Source organism: Thunnus albacares, chromosome 5, assembly GCF_914725855.1.
Source record: "Thunnus albacares chromosome 5, fThuAlb1.1, whole genome shotgun sequence".
Lineage (NCBI taxonomy): Eukaryota > Metazoa > Chordata > Actinopteri > Scombriformes > Scombridae > Thunnus > Thunnus albacares.
The window spans coordinates 27,849,671-27,870,825 of NC_058110.1; the positions used below are offsets into that span (position 1 = coordinate 27,849,671).

The following is a 21,155-nucleotide window of genomic DNA, read 5'->3' on the forward strand; positions in this document are numbered from 1 at the left end:
GTCAAAATGTTCCTCAATTCCCCCCCGCTCAAAGGCAGGCAGGTATTTTTTCCTAACGTTTATCTCAGATCATCTCAGAGTCTGAGGAGAGGAGACAGAGTCGGACTGGAAATGGATAGTTGTACCTCAGAGGCACAGAGCTAGTTCAGAGCTGCTGTCCTGTTCTGACTTGACTTGATATTAAGGAAATGGGACAATTCAGTCTGTGTTCAACTTACTGGATTTGGCAAGACAGACCAAAGACACTCATTATTTGACTAGTTGTTGCATAGAACTGTCATATAAGCATTTTGCTGTGTCTGTACATGTTTTATGGACATGGTCTTAATCTGATGAAGCCAAACTATATTTGCTTTGAGTATTCTCGGCAAATAAAGGGATATTTATCCTTTTCTGTGTAACCAGCAGTCATACGGATGAGCATAGAAACCATGAGTGACACCTGCTGGTGCTGACATGTTACTGCAACAGCTCTAAACACTACAGAGCCAGAAAGGAGTAAAAAAAAAAAATGATAAAGAGAAAAATAAGAGCTTGAGAAAACATATGAATTTATTGTATCTTCAGTATGAGTCATTTATTGTGGTATTCATCTGTAAGTGGAATTAAAGTGACTCTAGTCAGACGAAATGATGGATAGGGTATACTGGGGACAGAAGATGAATACAACACCCTATTAAAGAAGCTGAGAGACCTTCTGCTCTGTCTCTGTCTCTCCCGCTTTGTTTCTGCACATACTCTCATCAGTCTGAGCTTTTTCTTAGCTGCTATGTCTTGAATTCCCCACTTACGGCCCCTCCTAAATGCAGCCCCTCTCTCTAAAGGTATAGCTGAATATTTGTGTGTGTCAGAGCACCGCCGCAATCATCATTATCGTGATGGCGGCCCCTGCAAAGTGCACTTAAAGTAATTTACATCACTCCAAAGCTGGGACAGGACAAATAATTGCCTAGCGACAAGGTAATTCAGCATGTGCCTGCGGAGGTACGGGAGGGGCTGGCTAAAGCTCTGTATTCTCTGCAGTCTGCGTGCCTTCACACAGGTATCATTTACCACAACATTAGCCTCCGCGCTAGGCTGTTAATCATGTGCTTTTGTGTAGGTGTGGTAGGGAATAGAATAATTCAGGTTGGTAGGAATTCGAATCCACAGCGTTTAAGAGGTGGTAACGCTGAAAGGTGAATGGCTTTCGGAGCTGTTGTGGTGAAAGCAGCTGTAAGTAGGAAACAGCTGGTGTGTGAATACCTTCTTTAGCGTGTGTGTGAGCGCTTGGGTCTGAATGTGTGCGTGTGTACATGTGTGGGCGCATGTGGCTTCGATTTTTGTGTACATGCACACGCGCACTTGTGTGGACCGCTGTACTGTACTGTGGGGAGAAAAGGTCAACACCCCGATTCACAACAGATCAGCCATCTGTTCTCCCAACACCACGGACCCTTGCACCACCTGTCCCTGGCCCTAATCCCCCTTTCTCTGTACTGACCCTGCAATGGGTATGGCAGAACCCCTGTCAGCTCTGGCTGAGTTACTGCAGAGAGGAAAAGAAGTTGCTGCGAGAGAGAGAATAGTGAGCTCCTCTTGCTGCCGCTCATGTGGGCGTCTGTGTGGTTCTGCCCACGAATAATTGAAAGAGCTATCTCACATTTCTGATCTCAGGTTTCTGTTTTGATGGAAATTTTCCATTTGTGTATAATAAACAAAGTGAAAATGCCTGAGATAAAAAACTGAAATAGTTCAAAAAGCTTTTAATACTTTTTCAAATACAGCTTGATGTTGTAGTACCTGCTTCTGTTTCTACTAGACAAAGCGTACACATCATACTGCCACTCATGTCTCCACTCCACCATGTAGACCAAGAAATAAAGAATAAAAAGACTAATGTATCAGGGGAGTAGATAACCACAACATCCCCGGTTTGAGTCCAACCAGGGACCTTTGTTGCCCCCAAAACACCATAAGAAACACAATAGTGTGAACATGAACATCAGAAAAATCCACAAGTGCCATCTTATCAGACTCAGACTCTCTTTATTGTCAACCCATCCATATACAAGTATACATTTAGGATGAAATACTGTTTCCATGGAGCCTACAGTGCAACAGTTATGGGGGGAGAAGCAATGAAATGCCATGATGTATTAGAGTTACAGGTGCACCTTCAGTATTTACATGGAAGTTCTGAAATGTGCTTAAAACATGCACAAGGTTTTAATGGAAATATAACTAATAACATAAAAATAGATGAACAAATACCTGTAAACCTGAGTGAGTTAGTTAGCATGGAGACTGGCTGAGTGTACAACATAGCTAAAGAGTAACAGTCAAATACTACTGGAGAAAAGCAGCTGCATCCTTCTCTTGAAGAGTTTCCTTCATCCCACACACTCAAAATTAAATTTCTTGCCAGCCGTGGTGCCATCCACAGCTGTGATCACTACCGCTTCCTTCAGCTTTCTCTATTTCTCAATTTCTCCATCATCCATCCCTAAGCCATTGTTGACTTTATAAAATTATTCCCTCCTTCCCACAGTTGCGTGTACCTCCCTAACTCCCCTCCCCAGCATAGCTAGTATCTATGCCACTCATCTCATCTCCGCTCAGCTCAGCGCAGCTCACTACTGTGCTGTCTCCCATTTAGACGCTCTCCCCTCTGGAATCAGCTCTTCTACACTCCAGAGATGGTTGGCTTGCCACACATAAACACCCCTCGCTTTGATCACCCCCCTCCCTCCTTCCACAGCTGCCATCTACAATATCCATCCTCTTTTCTTCTCCTCCAAACACTATGTCCCCCTCCCCTTTTTTTTCTTTATGTTTGTGCATTTATACTCATTGAAGTGCAGCATTCTAAGGTGGCTAATTAGGAACATGGAAGGACATTAGCTTGGTTTGCGATGATGAGGAGAAGGAGAGAATGTGAGAGAGGCTGAGTGAGGCTATGAGCTGGCCAGGAGTGGCGTCTCTGTCTTCTCAGGCTTTCTACTTTCTTTCTTCTTCCTCCGATTCAGACTCTAAAGTCCTTTAATTACCAGCAGCTGCTAGGAATCCACTGAATGCATGAAGAATGAGAGGGAAAAAAGAGAGGGGATAAGAATGAGGGGAAGAGAATGACAGAGAGAGAGAGAGAGTGTTTGATGCCACACACTCATCGGCCCACAAAACCGAGCAGCATTTTGATTGCAGCTCAAAGGGAGCTCATCATCTCGAGCGCTCTTCAGTCGCAGTCCTGTGAATGGGTAGTTCAGCCTTCGTCTGACCACAATCCAAAAACATGGAGCTATGCTGATGCTCCCCCCCCCCCCCCTCTCTCTCTCTCTCTTAGCCTGCATCTCGTCGTCGTTAGATTAGCTCTCTAATCATGCCCAAAAGAGGCTTTTCCATCTCAAAATGTCCCACATCACTCTGTTCTCCCTCCATCCTCTCAGCTCGCTACCACATTCCAGGAGAGGACGAGTGGTTTTGTTGAGATTTGTCAGGATTAGTAGCAAGTCTGACTTCTGTCCAAGGGCTGAGATTGGACAAGCGATCCTGTACTAAGGTCAGGTTAACCAATATAGTGAGTTTCTCAAAGTCTTACTATTTATTAGAAGCTTTCCAATTCAACTGATGAATGATATGTTATATATGCAAAAAAGAATTTCTATTCTGGTCTAAATCAGTGCTAGTTTGTTGTGTGGATTACAGTTTAGGTCTGTTGGTGTAGTTGGCCCCAGTAGAGAATGAGTCAGCATTTGAGGCTGCTCTGAACAGCATAACATATCACTACCATACTGTGATACTGTATTGTACTGTCATTCTGTATGTGGCCAAAATGCTCAGATGTGTTTCAGTAACAACCCACGCAGCAGCCTGAATGGCACAGCTGTCCACTTACGCAAATCGGTGTTACTAGCTTAAATGCTTTCAAACGATTTCTTTGGCATCCTGGTCGAAGCACATGATATGGGTACCCTGACAGGAAGTGTCAGGGTTTTTTTGGGATGTGACCCAGGATTTAAGAGAAAGGAGGTAGGAGTTTAAGACAGGAAATAGTAATTATTTAGGGATTCAGTTGTTCTCACGTGTTTGTCAAAATCAACTACTTACCTATTGTGTCCAAGAATTAAAACAAGACTCTATATTCTCAGTTTTATTACTGCTATTACTACTATTAGACTATTTGTTTATATGGCATGCTCATCACTGTGCTACGAATGACGTCAAACGCCAACCATAAAATCTCATCTAATTTACCAATGGCAACAACAATTAGCCTAGCAATGAAAATGGCTGCTTCAGCCCATTGTGAATGTCAGACTGTGTGTCTAATGGCCGGCTCATCAGCTACAGCCACAGTTAGCAGTCAGAGGGAAGCTGCATCCATCTTCCCAATTGTGCTTAATGAGATATCGATCACGAACATGCAGGTCTATCAATATTTCCATAGATTTTTAGCACATAGAACAAGTACAGGTTGGCTACATGATGACTGAAATACTGCATGTACAGTATGTGTGGGCTGGGTACATTTAAAGTAAAAGAATCCTAAAAACCCTGTGTGTGTGTGTATCTCTTGCTTGCTCGCTAATTTTGTTTTTCAGATGCTTACATCCCTGCTTCCTCTGCATTTTTTTTTTTGCCATTTTCTCTTCTCTCTTTCTCTGTTTTCACTCTGCTCAGCCCAGACAAGTAAAGCTATAGCTTGATACAGAGCACTGAGCAATAGACTCTTTGTAAATCCTTTTTTCTCTTTATCTCTGCTCTCTTTCTCCTATCCCTTACCCTCACCCAACAGTGACTGAGACAGAAACACACTGGGTTGCATATACCATATATGTGTGCGTGCGCCTGTGCCTGTGAGTGTGTTTCACTGTTAGTGTTTTTGTGAGTTGACTCAGTTTACACTACAATAGTCCTTATGTGAAGATGAAATGAACATGTTGTGGCCATACTGTGCTCTGTGTCCTGCAGGCACTATCCTGCCGTGATATTATCAGTCGCCACAGGAGACAGACTATGAGTTGCGGTGGTTAACTTGACCCCTGACATGAACTTTGGGTTTCAAACTGTGCCCACATGCAAACACAAGCCTACACAGCAACTTGAGCTGGTGAAGTTCTCCGTCTCTGTGGTGGTTTGATATTTGAAAACCCTGCTTTTTTCCCCATTTTTTAAATTCCCTCTTCACTTCCCTTCTTACCTCCTGTGGTCTGCATTTAAATGGATATTCTCACACTTCAGGGATGCAGCAGTAAGAAACAAATGCCCTGAATCACTCAGTATGAGGATAAAACACTGAAGGGGGGCAGTGTGTGTTTGTGTATTGCAGCACAGCCCTGCACATCACCACTCACCTAATCATTCCTCTTTTCATGTTGGGGAGGTAAAGTCCCAGTGCAGTCAGTCTTCATACACGTTTACATTAAGATTTGTTTCTGTAGAAATGCACAATCCCTAGACTAGAGCTTCATTCAACCAAAGCAAATCATGCCAGTGATTTCTAACATAATGGGTTACAACTTTGCTTTGTTAAGCACCATCAAATATTCAATATACATGTAGTTTGTCCTCTCTCTACCTACATCTTCCCACCCTGCTCCTCTTAACCTCCCCACTAACCCTCCCCATGCTGCCACCAAAGCATCTCCTCTCTGATCTCATTTTCCTTTCTGTGTGGCGTTTTGTGGTGTGGCTCCACTGAGGGAAGGAAGGTGATTTTAAAATGGCTCCCCCCTCTGTTCTCCCCTCCTGTTTTTAAACACAGTGCTCACAGCTAGAGCTGCAATCAGACAGGTCTTCACACTTCCAGTGAAGTCCTTAGATGTGATAAGGGAAGGGGAGGAGGGATAGAAGAACAGAAATCTTTCCTTGTCACCTGCCTCTCCTGCTCTGCTGTCAAGGCCAGGATGCGTGTGTGTGTGTATATAAAGGTGTGCATAGATGTATGTAGAATGTGTAATGGACTGTATATTATCATGCATATATATGTGTCTGTGCACATTCATATGGATGTACACTGGACACATTTGTCTGTAGCTATGGTCCCTTATGGATGTTTGCGTCTTTGTGCTTCAGTGTGTATGTGTGAATGAGTGTGTGTACTCAGACGTCTGTGTGTCTATCAAAGCGTGGTACTGCAGAGGCGACAGTGTAATTGCCTGTCTAGGGCAATAGAATAAGAAGCAGGCATTGGTAGAACGGACCCTGAGGTCTGGCCTCTGCTACCCTCATCCTCCCATGCCATTGAAAGTGCTTCTGGGGCCACACAACATTACAAATGACACTGTTCATTAGAAATAGGTTACTGAATTAGATTAGAAATGCAACTGCTACTTACAACTGCACTCATATCCTGCGCTGTAGTTGTAGACACCAGAGAGGTGTAATGATGGAAGTGCAAGCAGCTACTTCAGCACCATGGACAGGGCTTAGAGAGCATAACATCCAGGCTGACTGCCTCCAGCAGCTGCTTGAGAGAGAATAGCTATGAGCCACTTGTTACAGGAGACAGGCTAAAAGAACTGTTTGCATCTGTACCGTCAATCTGTGCATACACATGGAGACATGTATGCATGTGTTTATGTTCGCAGGTATGGGTATGCATGTATATATAAACATGGTCTGTTCCGGTGTGTTACTTTTTTGTAACAAAAAAAATGTGTGCTTCACCACCTTGAACACCTTAGTTCTCTGTGTGAGGGCCCCCGTCAGGAATGTGAGTGATGGGACACAAAGCTTTGGTGAAGCTACTGAGTGACAAGCCAGGGCTAGACAGGAGGATAAGGGGGGTGCAGAGTGGAGGGGGTCAGGAGGGGGAATATGAGGAAGGCAGGATTCTAGTCAACACTCAGTGGCATGCACTTCAACTAATGAGAGAGGCAAGGGGTCAGCTTCTAACTACACAGAGATAATGGCCATCTCCTGAAACCATGGCAACAGCAGCCATCCTGCACCCCTCACTCCCCCTGCCCCACCCCCTTGCTGCTCTCTCATCTTACTTCACCCCACCGAAATGAATTTTATTTTTTTTAAAAATCACATTGAAGAAAATCAATGCAGGGGCTTTTGTCAGTTAATGACCGCCCAGGTTTTTGCATCTGTAACCGTACAGCTCTGAGACATGCATAAAACATTGTGCCGCAGCCCACACCTGAAAGCACATTAGGTATCATTTTCTGCTGCCATTGTGGATGTAAAAGAAGCGGCAAATTACAGACGGAGTAACACCTTGTCAAAGAAAGGTGTGCTAATTTCAACTTGTGAAAGAGTGAGACAAAAGGGAGAGACATGGACAGAGAGAGGAGAAACGTGGCAAATGTAGCTGTGTTGGAGTTGTTAGTATGATTTTTATCTGACCCTATGTATTTTACTGATTTTGGATGTTGGACGTGTGACAGAAACATTCCCTAGTCTGTATGACACCTTGGGTAATATGGCATAGCCCTTCTGGGGGGTCTTTTAGATACAAACAATGGATCCATGGTTAAGTTTGGAACGGTTCCAGATGTGGGCATGTTGTGACACATAATATGTTGTGAGATAGCTGTCAATCACTTGATGGATGGCTCCCAACGGAGGTAGTGCCCCTGGAAAACATGTTATTCATATGATAAGATACAGATGTGTAACCCTATATAAGCTGTGCATCGACAGTGGTACATTGCCCAGACCATCTTTGTATATGGAATGGACCCGATGGCCATCGTCTAATAAACGTCTACAAAATAAGAACTTCGCCAGCTCTTCCTTTGAACGATATCATCACACATCCTTCCTTTCAGGAGTGAAATATGTAAAGTGAAGACAATTCATATTTGGAGTAAATTAAAAAATGTCACATTTAAAGTGTAGAAATAGAAACTCCAAAGTGGTGAGGGGGGAAATCAGGTAATCATTTTGGAAAAAAGAAAAAGAAATCCTGCTGCAGTGGCCCCCCTTTCCCAGTGGGAGATTCACACTACTACACTAATTCTGCACTTTCCTACTCTCTAAAAATCCCTAGGGAGTACTGTGCATATGAGTTGTTTGTATGTGGGCATGCCTGGTGTGTGTGTGTGTGTGTGTGTGTGTGTGTGTGTGTGTGTGTGTGTGTGTGTGTGTGTGTGTTTGTGTGTGTGTGTGTGTGTGAACCTTGGTGTGCGTGTGCCTGTTCATGTGAGTCTGCTGGATGGCTTGAACTTCTGACAACATAATTACACACAGAGGCTGTGGATAAAGATGTAGCTTAGAGTCAGTATGTGTGAGAGTATGTGGTTAAGAAGCATGATATGGGCCCTAACACATACTACCACACACACAAACACACACACACACACACACACACACACACCACACATTCACACGCATGCACAGACACAGACACACACACACACACACACACACACAGAGGCAACAGCCAGGGGAGAATGGACAGGGCTTGTAGTGGCACATCAGCACCATGGACAGCGGCTGACCCATCGAGTCCAATTAGAGCTGCTGTGACCAGACAGCCAGTTAGCCAGACACTTAGACTGCTGGGTTGGATGAGGATAGAGAGTCTTTGGTGTAATGGGATGGAGGGAACACACACTTTTAATAAGAAGGAGGAGGTGGCTGAGTTTTAATGAGTAATGTGGCGGATTGTGGGGGTTTCATGTGGTACTTGATACACTGCCTGACCATTAAGGTCTCTTATGAGTGAACAGTGTGTAATTTGCAGTAGTTACGTCTCCAAAGTTGCAGTGATTGAAGGATATCACTTGGGCGTGTAGGGCTTAGTGCTGTGGTTTCGAAGTTTATGTTAGTATGGTGTATTAAAATACCCACTGGAAACAGTGGTTCTACCACTGTTGATGCCATTTGGTTTCTATGGTTTATTGTGAATGCAAAGCCTCCTAGAGGCCATGATCACCTATAGTTTATAATACTTTTAGAGCTACTTTACATGTTCTAAAAGCCAGCTGTTATTGATTGTTGGGGTGTCGTGAAATGCACATTTTTTTTACAAGAGTTAGCGATTTTGTAATTTAATAGTATTTATTAGTTTTTAAGCTAGCAAAACAGCAAAACTGTTTTCAATATCTGTTTTACAAAACATGAATAAGCCTAACAACAAAATAACTCTGTATTGTGGAGCATGTCACATTTATAGGCTCAAACAACACAAAACATTCCTGTAACATTTTCTCTAGACAAAAGTGAGCTGTTAACATAATGTTGAGAAGACAGTGACACAGGGTTATTTCTTCCTCACAGCACTGTTGCTGAAAATTGTTCTTATTGCTATTACAAAATTGTTTGATAGCTCATTTATTAAACAATTTTTACTTAGTGTTTTTGACATTTTTAATTATCATCTTCCCTTCCATTTTCTTCTTGTTGTTAGGTTTTAATTTTTGTCACAACACTGGCAGTTTTGTCTTTTTTACGCTCAATTTCAATTGTCACATAGTGTTTTCATTGCAGTATTTACTGTAACATCAGCATTCATGTCTATCACTGTTAATGTTTGCATTTTCTTTCCTATTACAACATTGACAGCATCTCCTTTTCCTGTAATTTACAAATTCATGGGGTTACTTTTGTTTTAGTTCCTGTTACAATTTTGGTAAAAATGTCTCACTGAATTTTTCATATTGTAACTTAGGTTGCCCCTCTTTTTCTTTTTGCTTATATTCCTGTTGAAAAACAAATATCAGTAACCCATTTTGTTCTTTGTCCCTCCTTCCCCTGTCTCTTCAGCTGCTCCCAGAGGAACCGGTGTGAGCGTGCAGATGAGCCGTACCGTTTTGCCGCCTCTCTCAACCAGTGTGTGAAAGCCACTGTGTACCCAGACAGCATTGCAGTGTCAGAGCCCAGCGTACATGTAAGTTTTCACAGACACACATTCTTATACACACACATACAAGCACACACAATACCGAACACCTGCAATCTCAACTACTACTTGGACAAATTACAATGAAAAAGCTCCCATCTACATATTCTCTACCCACATACAGAGGCAGAACATTTTAAATGATCCCACGTAGCAGTACACCTAGTCTTGATTGTGGTTGATGCATAAACATTAGATGGGAAGGTTCATAAGAGCTCTATGTGGGTGTTTCAGTGTGCATATGCTCACTCGGTACAAAGCAGTCAATATGTGTGCCAAGACGTGTTTGTGTGGGTGGGTGTGTAGGTGTTAAAGTTGTCAAAGTGCAGCTGAGTACAGTGCAGTAGTTCCACATGGACTGATTGAAAACAGGCAGATAGAGCATTAGTAGAAAGGTTCTGCCAGTCCAACTTCTGGTGAATGTTGCGCATTTACACATGCGGACACACATTTTAGCTCTTTAAATACCCACAGTGTTAAAGGGTCAGAAACACAAAAGAGAACACATTTTTCAATTTATCCAGATTGATTTGCTTCGGTTTGGACATGTCAGATCAGATTTTGAAACGTGTGCTTACACCCCAACGGTGACAGCAGTTGTGCTCAGCAGCATTTGGTTCATGTAATTTAACAGCGTCAATCATATGGATGAGACATGCACACTTTGGGTGTCACAAGAGAAGACTTTGGTGTAAACATGCACTGTTGTTCTACAGCTAGAGCTATTGTTCAGTGATGCTTTGTGAGCTTTGTATTTACATCTACTTTCACAAGTGTGCACTTCTAATCTGTAAGTACTGGCACACTTCTGTCTGTGGAGAGAGACATTTGACATAATTTCATAGAATATAATTCCAGGTGAAACTGCGCAAATGGTCTGTGGACTAAAATGTGATGATTTTGAGCAAGAGATGTTGCTTTACAGTTTTGCAGATTTAACATTTTGGCTCTGTGGTCCTACAAACCAAGTACTACTTATCTCTGTGGTAATGTGATGGCAGACATCACTACAGCACATCTCCACACCTCTTCATTTGCACATCAACAGCCTGAATTGGTTGACAGGACAGGCGTGTTTTTTCTTTGTATTTTGGGTAATCTGACTCTAATCTAACTGGCTAAAAAAAATCTGCTAAGTGTGCCAATAGCTCTGGCAGTGACTCATGCTGCATCGCACGATATCTCACCTTTAAACTCACCCTCAGTAGACCCTGACCTGTCATCCAGTTTACTAACAGCAGTTTATTAGCCAGCATGTTAGCAGTTATGTTTGTTTCCATGTCAGCCGTACAGGCAACAGGGTCATCCCACCAAACCATCCACAAACACGCTCGCAAATTCACACAACTCACAAATTCCACAGGGGCAGACAGCTATCTCCATGACAACGCAGCCTCTTCATGTGGGCACCAGGAGAGAGGGAAAAAAACACAGAGAAAACAATCAAATTACCTTTATTAAAACTCTGCTACCAATTAGGCTGGCCGTTGCTGCCAAGCTCTGAAAACACCCACCAACACCATCATCAGGGAGGACAGGAGAACAAAAAGAGCAAAGGCTTAACATTCAGACAAGCATACTCTCTGTAGCAGCCTTGTTGCTTGTGTGTGTGTGTGTGTTTGTGTGTGTATTTGTGTGTGTGTGTGTATGAGCAAATTTTGAGTGTTTATCTGTATATGTGTGTCTTGGCAGAACGATGAGAGCTAATTAATGTGAGAGGTTACTCAGGGAATTCTACATTGAACAAAAGACATTGATTGCTGTGATTGCTGTAATCAAGGATCTCTCTGACACACCTCAGAATGAAGCAACACAAACATGGTGAAAGTAAAACAGGGGAAGACGAGAGGTCCTCAGCAGCAGGAAAAAAAAAAAAAAAGAAAAAAAAAGAAATCATCTATCCTCTCAATGGGTACCAGAGTAAGCCAGCTAACGAGGGAGGCAGTGTAGTCAGCTACTGAGACAGTCAGCATCTCTTGAAAGGCCTACAGTTAAGCTGCTCAGCTGCCTTGCCTGTCCCAGTAGCCCCGCGGTGTTTAGTGAGAGGCAGATAAAACAAAGAGAAACTTCAAACGGTATGGCCCAAAAATAACAGCTAATGGAACAAGGCTGTGAAATGCCATGGTGATAATTATCCAGACTGCCTCTCTTGGCTGGAGAGCCAGATCACACACCCTGTGCGCAAAATACATTTATTTATAGGAAGAGCAGCTGAATGCTGTAGCCCCGTGTCACAGCTCTCCAAATAATGACTTCAAACGCCTCTATGCGCGTCTGCACATGCGTGGTTTATTGCATATGTACCGCACCTTGTGCATGTGTTTTTCTTGTGTGTATTTCATGGATATGTGTGTCTTGATGAAATCTAAAAAAAGAGGAAACAACAAACATATTTTGCCAAGTGGACATTTTTTCCACTTTATTTATGCAGCTTAATATACATACTGACCACCGACTGAATCACAATGTCTGCCTCTACCATCAGGGTGATATCCTCTACACTGAAATAGAAGATTAAGATCTAAAGAAAGCCCTATTTCCGTTATTATGATGTTGATAACATTTTTAAGACATAGCAACATTTCTTAGCAACGTGGAAGGACAGTTTTGCCAGCAGCAGTGTGTTCTTTTTTCATTCTATTTGGCACTTATTACACTTTTGCATGCAAGCCATTTTCCACAACCTTTCATATCTCATCTTTACCAAAGATACCAAGTGCTAATGCCTGTTAGGGTTGTTTAATAAGATTTTTTCCAGTTGCTGATATAACATGGCTGTGGCATCTTGTTGTATTATCTAAAATGTCAAAAAATTGTGAAAAATGCCCCCCAAAAAAATTCCCAGAGTCAAAGGTGACGCCTTCAGATGTCTTGCTTTGTCTGATCAGCAGTCCAAAACCCAAAGTTATTCAGTTTACTATTATGTATGACAAACAAAATCATTAAATCATCGCATTTGACAAGTTGAAAACAACACATTTTTTGGCATTTTTGCTTTAAAAATGGCTAAAACAAAGAATTGATCATCAAAATTGTATTAGTATTATCACACTGTGCGTGCATTGTGTAAGAAGATTAGACATATTGTCAACCCTACTGCACATTTTGATTCCATGTTCAAACTACTGTGTATAACAAACTTTGCTACATCATAAAAACATTACCTGTCATGTGTCCCCATCCCATGTGCAGCTGCTGGTGAAGGTGAGCGATGTTCCAGACCTTTCTGCAGGCATCACCTGCTCCTTTGGCAACCTGACGGAGGTGGAGGGGCAGGTCAATGGCAACCAGATACTCTGTGTTTCTCCTGCTGCCAAGGATGTCCCCCTCATCCCCACCGACCAAGGTAGATACAACAAACAGAAACACACATACTAGCATCCATTGAGTACAAACTGATGAGCTCCCGAAATATTAATATTCCTTTGTAGTGTCCAGTAGACTGATGTGATCAGGGCCATTAGATGAGAACCTCTCTGCTATTTATACCGCACTGAGCTGTTCTCACTGTTCATCTGCACACACGCACACACTCTAAAACATCTTTATTGATTTAACACTCCTCCTTTACACAGGTACCATCTTCATAACAAGCTCCCACTGTTCCAGGATCAGTTGTCTGACTGTGGAGTGTGCTACACACAAGGCCAGGCCCCATTAGAGCTGATGGAGGATCAGACTGAGGTCTCCTGGCCTGTGGCTGAGCTATAGCTCACCACATTACTGCCCTCAGATTGGGCTAATAGGCAAAGGTCTAACATGCAGGCTCAATCAGCCGGGGGAGGATTTAGTTGCGGGGACGACAGGGTAGTTGATGTGCTGGATTAGTGTCTTAGCAGAGCCAAGGCACAGAAAGCTGGTCTGAAATTATGAAGATGTGACAGGCTGTTTGCTTCTGAGAAAAGTGCTGCCTGATGAACACATACAGGAAAAAATATAATATATAATTATTATAAGTGATTATAATAGTTAGTTATAAAGTTAGAAGGTCCAATCAGCCATTTTTTACCTCAGCTCACAAAATCGAAGTTAGAACACAACCATTGTTGTGCAGAACTCTTAGGTTCAGGAATAAAAATATGCTAATCACCTGTAATATACTATTCATAGAAATATTATGACCTTTCAAGCATTCCTCCAGCATATTTCCATAAATATACAACAGCGGCTTTGGCATTATTTATTTTCAAACATATATATCATAATGAATACTAACACCTGTTGTTTGACAATAAATACCTGTTGTTTGCAAGCCAAGATGGCTGCAGGGTGAAAAAACCAAACACCCTGAATAATATATTATGTGCAGTGTGTGGAAATCACTGTGTGTTTTGGGGGTTCAGTAATCCTCCTCCCTGTGAGTAAATGACAGCCCTGTTTGCCCAGAGCTCCCATGGGGAGTGGTGCATCAGGCACTAATATGAATGTTCTCCCCCAGGTAAATGTCAGCCAATCCCCCCTGTAAGCCCTCCCTCCATCCATCCATCTAGCTATCTATCCATCCACGCTTCCATTCCCCTCTCTCTCTATCCCCCTCCCTCCTGCATTTTGACCACCTTCCCCGTTCCTCCTTCCTCTTTTGTTGCCTCTCGCAGCTGTTTATACCTCCATTTTTACTCCTACATTCATTCCCCCTGAGGCCACCTCCTCCTGACCACCCTGCTATCCTCCTCCATCCCCTGTCTGCAAGCAAGCCTTTCTATCCGAGAGGAGAGGAAAGGATAGATAAAAATGAGATTAAATTCGGAGAAGAGGGGGAAAGGAGATAAGAGTAAAATTCCGAGGACACTGGACTGATGTTGAGCTTGAAATTAAAGAAAAAAGCACCCACTCGCCTTCACTGAGGAAAAACAAAATCCTAGAGGAGGGGTTTGTGTGGACAGGAACTCTGGACCACTTTGTTTGCCAGATCCTGTGAGACAAATCTGCAGTGGTAGAAGTCAGCTATGAGCCTAGCCTGCCTGTTATACACACACTTGTGTGTGAAACAGAGCCTTATTCCCAACAGGTGCTGTGGAGAGAACGGGGCACGGAGGGTCATTCAAGCCTCCTACACACTGAATGTCATCTGAAATTCAGGCTGCTCTACACATATACACATACACAAAAACACACACACACACATATTTATGGAGTCTATATTCTCGTGGGGGGAGATAAGAGGCTGTTTTTACAGAGAACAGAAGCACAGTCAGAACTCAGCAAAATGCAGGAAGACAAATTTTGATCAGATTAAATACTAGCTCTGTATGTGATTGAAATTTTTATTTTAAATTTTATTATGCTGTATATTCTCAAGTAAAGCTCGTTTTAGTTTAGCTTGCATCTAAATATTTCTCGCAGGAAATGCTACCTTTCTAGATATCTTTTATACTAGCATCCCAACATCACCAGCTCATGGCCGCGCTGAATTTAAACGTGCTGAGAAACAAGATTTAGCGTTACATTTAATAACATCTGCTCTTCACAAGTTCACAATAAAGAGTCCGCACCATAATAATGCATAAGTATACATTAAATGTTCATCTTCTCTCATATCCTCTCTTTCAGATTGGTCAGGCGTTGAGCTGAGGCTCAATTCCAAGGAGACTGGTCAGATGCTCATCAGCACAGAGGTCAAGTTTTACAACTGCAGCGTCCACCAACTGTGAGTATCTCTCTTTGCGATCATTCGTTCTCTTTTAATTTACAAAAACAATGCCCCGGACCTGCTGCCCAAAACCACTGAATCAATGCAATGGGAATTAGTTACAATTTGTCCTTAACCTTAGCCCCTAAAAATATCCCCTGTAAAGACTAATGTAATCTGATCGCTGGCTTCTCCCCAGGCACTGTAACAGGAAGTTCTGTGCTGTTGCGCTAATGAAGCCTTCTTCTCAAACACGCTGCAGTACAAAACACGCTGCTCTCTCTGCCTAACAGGTCCTCACTCAGGATTTCATGCCCATTTATGCCATGTCTGTCCCTGATTGAGTGATGTCGAATTGAATCCTTGGATTGGAGATCTCAGTGTGCGATGCCTTTGCAATTGCTCGCTTCATTCCACTGTGGCAGATTCTGTTTGTGTGAGATCCAAAGGCCTTGCTGACTTGGAAGTATCACTGAAGGGAAAGCAGGAGAGTTAGGATATCACAGCAGAGATGCTAACCGAGGTGCAGGAATCTGTAGCACGTCATATTATCCTTTCACTATCCCTTCGACATTAAAACAAAACGCTGTAGCCGTTGTCTTCGGGCTGCCTTTGCCAGATAAAAGCAGGCTATGTTATTCTCCTTCTATTTCTCCCTCTCTCTCTCTCTCTTTTTCTCTTTCTCTTCTCTCACACACACACACACACACACACACACACACTGCCCTATAGCTTCATATGGCTGTCTGCCGTCTGAGAACACTGTCTGAGTGGCACAGAAAGCAATTACCAGCTCTCACATCAGCTCAGTTAATCGGCAACGACAAACATACTTGCGCACACAGCCAAGCGCGCACTCAAACACACAGAGAAAGATGTGTACACTTGAAAAGGCCACGCGCTGTCTCTCGCACACTCCGATGCCAACTCGTCTTTCTCTCCCTCTCACACACGCATACTGTACACTCTTATTCGCCTGAAGGTGAGTCAGCCCTATTCTTCTGAATTAGTGTGCTTGCCAGAGATCCCTCCCATGCTTTTGCACTGATGAATATTTCACAATAAGCAAGTACGCATAACTCAACCTTATTTCGAGAGAGAGAAAGAGAGAGGGACAGCCAAGTGAGACTACAATTGTCTCCTAACAACTGTTCATGAATACATAGTGTAGTAAATGCCATCGCAATCGATTATCGGTTTATGTTGTCTTCGCTATTAGAACGTATGAGGACCTCAGACACACATCTTCATAATATCTCGTCCATCCTTACATTTGTTCATCTCTCCATCCATTCATTCATGTAACCAGTATACAGGGTTGAAAAAAACTTTACTAGAACATTTTTATACTAGATTTACTTTGCAGATAACACATTTAAAAACCCGTAATGAGCGTATAATATTGAATGTGTTGATACACAGTATATTGAACTAACCAAGAGTATTCAAGATAAGTTAAAAATAGCTACATCTTGTCAACCTATGTCATTTAAATGCTGCTTACATGTTAATGCGTTAATAATAATAACCCAATAACACTAACATAACACTAACATGGGTCACTCTACTGCGTAATGAGTACTTTTTGTGCGTTATATGCATTTTGCTGATACTAATTAAGTACTTAAGTATGAATACAGGAGTTTTATCTGTAATGGAGTATTTTTTTCATTGTGGTACTGATACTTTTACTTTTCCACCACTGGCAGTACAGATTTTTACCCCTATAGTGATACACACAAACATACACACTTACATATTTTACATGCAAAAAAGCTCACACACACACACACACCTAACAGCTGGTAATTACAGCGACTCTCCAACAATGCAGGGCTAATGGTAATTGCAGGATCAAGCTGCGCCAATGTCTTATTTGTCCTCATTACTCAACGTTCCTCCACTCCATCTCCCGCTCTCTGTCTCTCTCTCTCTCTCTCTCCATCTGATTCTGGTTATGAGGGCTAATATGCAGCCTCCCGTTCACACATGACACACAGCATTAATATATGGCAGTAGAAAATATATGCGGGGTAGAACTTGGCCCAGCAGCTATTAGGTACTGTGCCAACCACAAGGGCACAACAACAGCAGGTGCCCACTTGGGATCTGAACTCATTTCCTCTGTGGCACTTGCTGCCCCTCCTTGACTCTGCTGTTTTTCCCTGACTCTCTCACTATATGTGTGTGTGTGTGTGTGTGTCCATGCAGGTGTCTGTCATGTGTGAACAGTGCCTTCCGCTGTCACTGGTGCAAGTACCGCAACTTGTGCACCCATGACCCCTCCAGCTGTTCATTCCAGGAGGGACGAGTCAACGCCTCTGAGGTAAGTGGAACACACACATGCATATAAGCAAGCTTGCTAACACAACTTTCTCTTTCTTTCCTATCTTTTCCTCTTTCTCCCTCTCTCTCCTGCACATTCCCTCTTTCTGTTTCCTTCTGCCTGCATCCTGCTCTGTGTTCGAGCTCTGTGTCAGCCTCGGGGCTTGTCTTCAGAAAGACAGCCATCAAAGCTCTTCTATTTCTGCATTGGTGTTTCTCATTCACAGCTCTTGTTCTCTGCAGTAGCAATTAAGAGTCTATTATCTCTGGAGTTATTGAGCTTAGCGTGTCTTAACAATGACCCAGGATCACTTTGCCCAAGTCAGTCATATGCAGTGGAAACAAACTGCTTGAAATACGCCTATGTGTGTGTGTTGGTTTCCATGTGTCTCTGGCTATGCACACATACAGTACTTGTGTATTTGCTTTTGGGTACTGTTATATGTATGTTTTTACTTCTCTAAACCAATTTACAAAGCGTTATTGTACATATGGATTGGCAGTGGGCATCACCCCTGAAATCTTTCATTTGTCATGGAACTCACACACAATTACTAGCTACATTAATTAGCTTAGAGGCTTTACTCCCAGTCAGTATTACATATAAACACAGACCTTTCCCAGTCTGTAAGTAGCAATAACAGCTGTTTTAATAGCGGGATCCTGCAAAATAAAGCTGTATTAGAATAGAGGTCAGCGTGGGATCACTATATGATGCCATATCTATGAGCTAAGAGGACTTTATTGGAGGAGATTTATCAATGTGTAAGGCTAGAGGCCATCAAGACCAAAGCTTCAGTGTGTGATGTTGTGATGATGGTTTTCTTGGTAGCAAATGTTGCTTTCACATTTGTAATTTACCTCACTAAAGTAATTAGCCTCTAAATTGCTTCCTTGTACTGTAAACCACTGAGCACTTATTTAATCATTCTCAGTCTTTGCCGACTGAGGAGGTCTTGAAATCCTCTCTTGATAATGAGTTGTTCAACACTCAGATATCAGCTCAGAGCTTTCCAAGGTCACAGGAGTCACTTTTAAATTCTAGCTTAAGGTGGATTTCTTCTTCAGCTGCACTTATTGCACTTCATATTCCTTATTATCCTTCCTATTCATCACTCCCATGTGGAGCTTTGGCGTCTCTCATCTTGCTGGTGACACATTTTTGTCTTGTTGGCACTGATATGCACTCTTTGCACTTTGTGCTTGTTTCCTTCCAGGACTGTCCCCAGCTGGTGCGCTCTGAGGAGATTCTGATCCCGGCAGGGGAGGTGAAGCCTATCACCCTGAAGGCCAGGAACCTGCCACAGCCCCAGTCTGGCCAGCGAGGCTATGAGTGTGTCCTTCATATCCAGGGGGTTAGCCACCGAGTCACTGCCCTTCGCTTCAATAGCTCCAGCGTGCAGTGCCAGAACAGCTCGGTAGGTTGGGTGACACACTGTAGGATTTTTTATTTTAGTTTATTTGTGTACACATTCTTCATACAGTATACAGAAAGAAGATAGATACATTGGTAATTACATATGTTATTGTTCTGTAGAAAATTGCCATAGCACCCTGCAACAGTATGTGTGTGTGTGTGTGTGTGTGTCATTTAGTCAGAGGAGCCACAGTAGTTGCAGCTTAGGTAATTACACTGGAGAAGACTGCAGCATGGCTCTGCCCTCCAGTCAAGCACTGACTTCTGCAGTATATTCCCAGAGGAACCACATACATACACATTTTACTCTCCTCTTTCTCTGTCTCTCTCTCTCTCACACACACACATACTCGCACAATGAAAGTCAGGCTGGAATTAAGGGCATAGGCAGTTAAGGGCAGCATATCTAAAGGCCAGAAGGGAAGCTCGAGCTTCTGCCCAGCTGTCCTATTTCTTGTGGTTTCTCACTTTGTCAGCTCTCTGATGATTAGATGATGTAACTTTGGGGTAACATTGGAAGGAGAGTGGAAGAGGTGCTGTATCTACAAGGACTCGTGGGAATTCAAACCCTCAAACCTCATATTGAAATTCTCCTCTCTTTTTGCATCTTCACCCACATCTCTCTATCTGTTTCCCCCTCTTCCTCACCATCCTTGGTTTCTAGTATCTGTACGAGGGAATGAAGATCAGTGAGCTGCCCGTGGATTTCTCTGTGGTGTGGAACGGCAACTTCATTATTGATAACCCAGAGAATATCCAAGGTAAGAATAGACGACGCTGCTGTCAATATGTGCTAGAAAACAAACAACATCCAAACATGAGGATGGACAAATAACTGATACTCTCCATCATTTATTTAATCTCTCTCTGCTTTCAAATATTGTCTTCTCTCAGCAGAGTTCAAGACAGTTTGTATGTATATATGTATTGATATGTAGCACATATGTATAAATATATAAATCACAGGTGTTTCTTTAAAAAATTTGGGGGATTTAAAAAAACAGAAATGACTTGTGGGAATATTTCACTCACAGCAGACCTGCTGTCTGTTTTCCTTAATCAGAAAAACCCTCTCCAAATACTACGTATTGGTTTCTCAGTTGCTTCCTGTATCCCACAGTGCACCTGTACAAGTGTGCAGCCCAGCGGGACAGTTGCGGCATGTGTCTGAAGGCAGAGAGGAAGTTCCAGTGTGGTTGGTGCAGTGGAGAGGGAAGGTGTACCCTGAGGCACCACTGCCCTCCCATCAACCCCTACACCACCCGCTGGCTGAACCTGTCCAGCAAGAATGTCAAGTGTACCAACCCACGCATCACTGAGGTCAGTACCCATAATCCTCTGTTCTTCATGCCTGCCCACTCACACCTAGCTATAATCAATGTGCAATAATCAGCTACCACATCCTTGTATCTCATCCCAGTTCCTCATAGAGGATCACAAGGCACTCAGCTTATACTGACTATACTTAAAAGTTAACATCTCTAATACCTTGTCATTGGTGACAGCGGCAATGCTATTACATAGTTATACTGGCTATAATCTCTAAATTATATCATAACCACCAAAGCACAGAAAACCCAGATTACACTTGATCCTGACATGCTCAATTTTTTGAAACATTTATAGAAAAAGTTGTACTCATAACTGCACAGCTCTTAAGTGACAGGTAGGGCTCTTGAGAACGAGAGACATTGGATGAGAAGTGCCTATGCTGCTCAACCCCTGGACACAGGATGAATGAGAATGAGCCTTGAAGAAGCTCCTCAGAGAGCTGGTCCCACCTAATGCCTGCGGATCTCTAAATGTTTGGTGTCTTCCGGTCTTTCTGTCTGCTGTTGGTCTCATTTTTTTTTTTTTTTTTATCTAATTGAGAGAGCATTTGTTGTTCTCAAAAGCAAAAAGGTAGGTTGTGTATGTACCTGTATGGGTGTGTGTAATGCCTACAGGTG

The 21,155-nt window shown here is 42.8% G+C and overlaps 1 protein-coding gene across 1 annotated transcript in view; it reads left to right on the forward strand.

The window, feature by feature from the left end:
• Positions 1-21,155, forward strand: part of plxna2 (plexin A2) — a 169,628-nt gene that overhangs the window by 92,010 nt on the left and 56,463 nt on the right. The window contains exons 6-12 of the mRNA XM_044351917.1: positions 9,700-9,823; positions 13,028-13,181; positions 15,386-15,482; positions 17,676-17,790; positions 19,007-19,207; positions 19,871-19,967; positions 20,327-20,526. Coding sequence (XP_044207852.1) covers positions 9,700-9,823; positions 13,028-13,181; positions 15,386-15,482; positions 17,676-17,790; positions 19,007-19,207; positions 19,871-19,967; positions 20,327-20,526 — 988 coding nt within the window. The remainder of the gene's footprint in view (positions 1-9,699; positions 9,824-13,027; positions 13,182-15,385; positions 15,483-17,675; positions 17,791-19,006; positions 19,208-19,870; positions 19,968-20,326; positions 20,527-21,155) is intronic.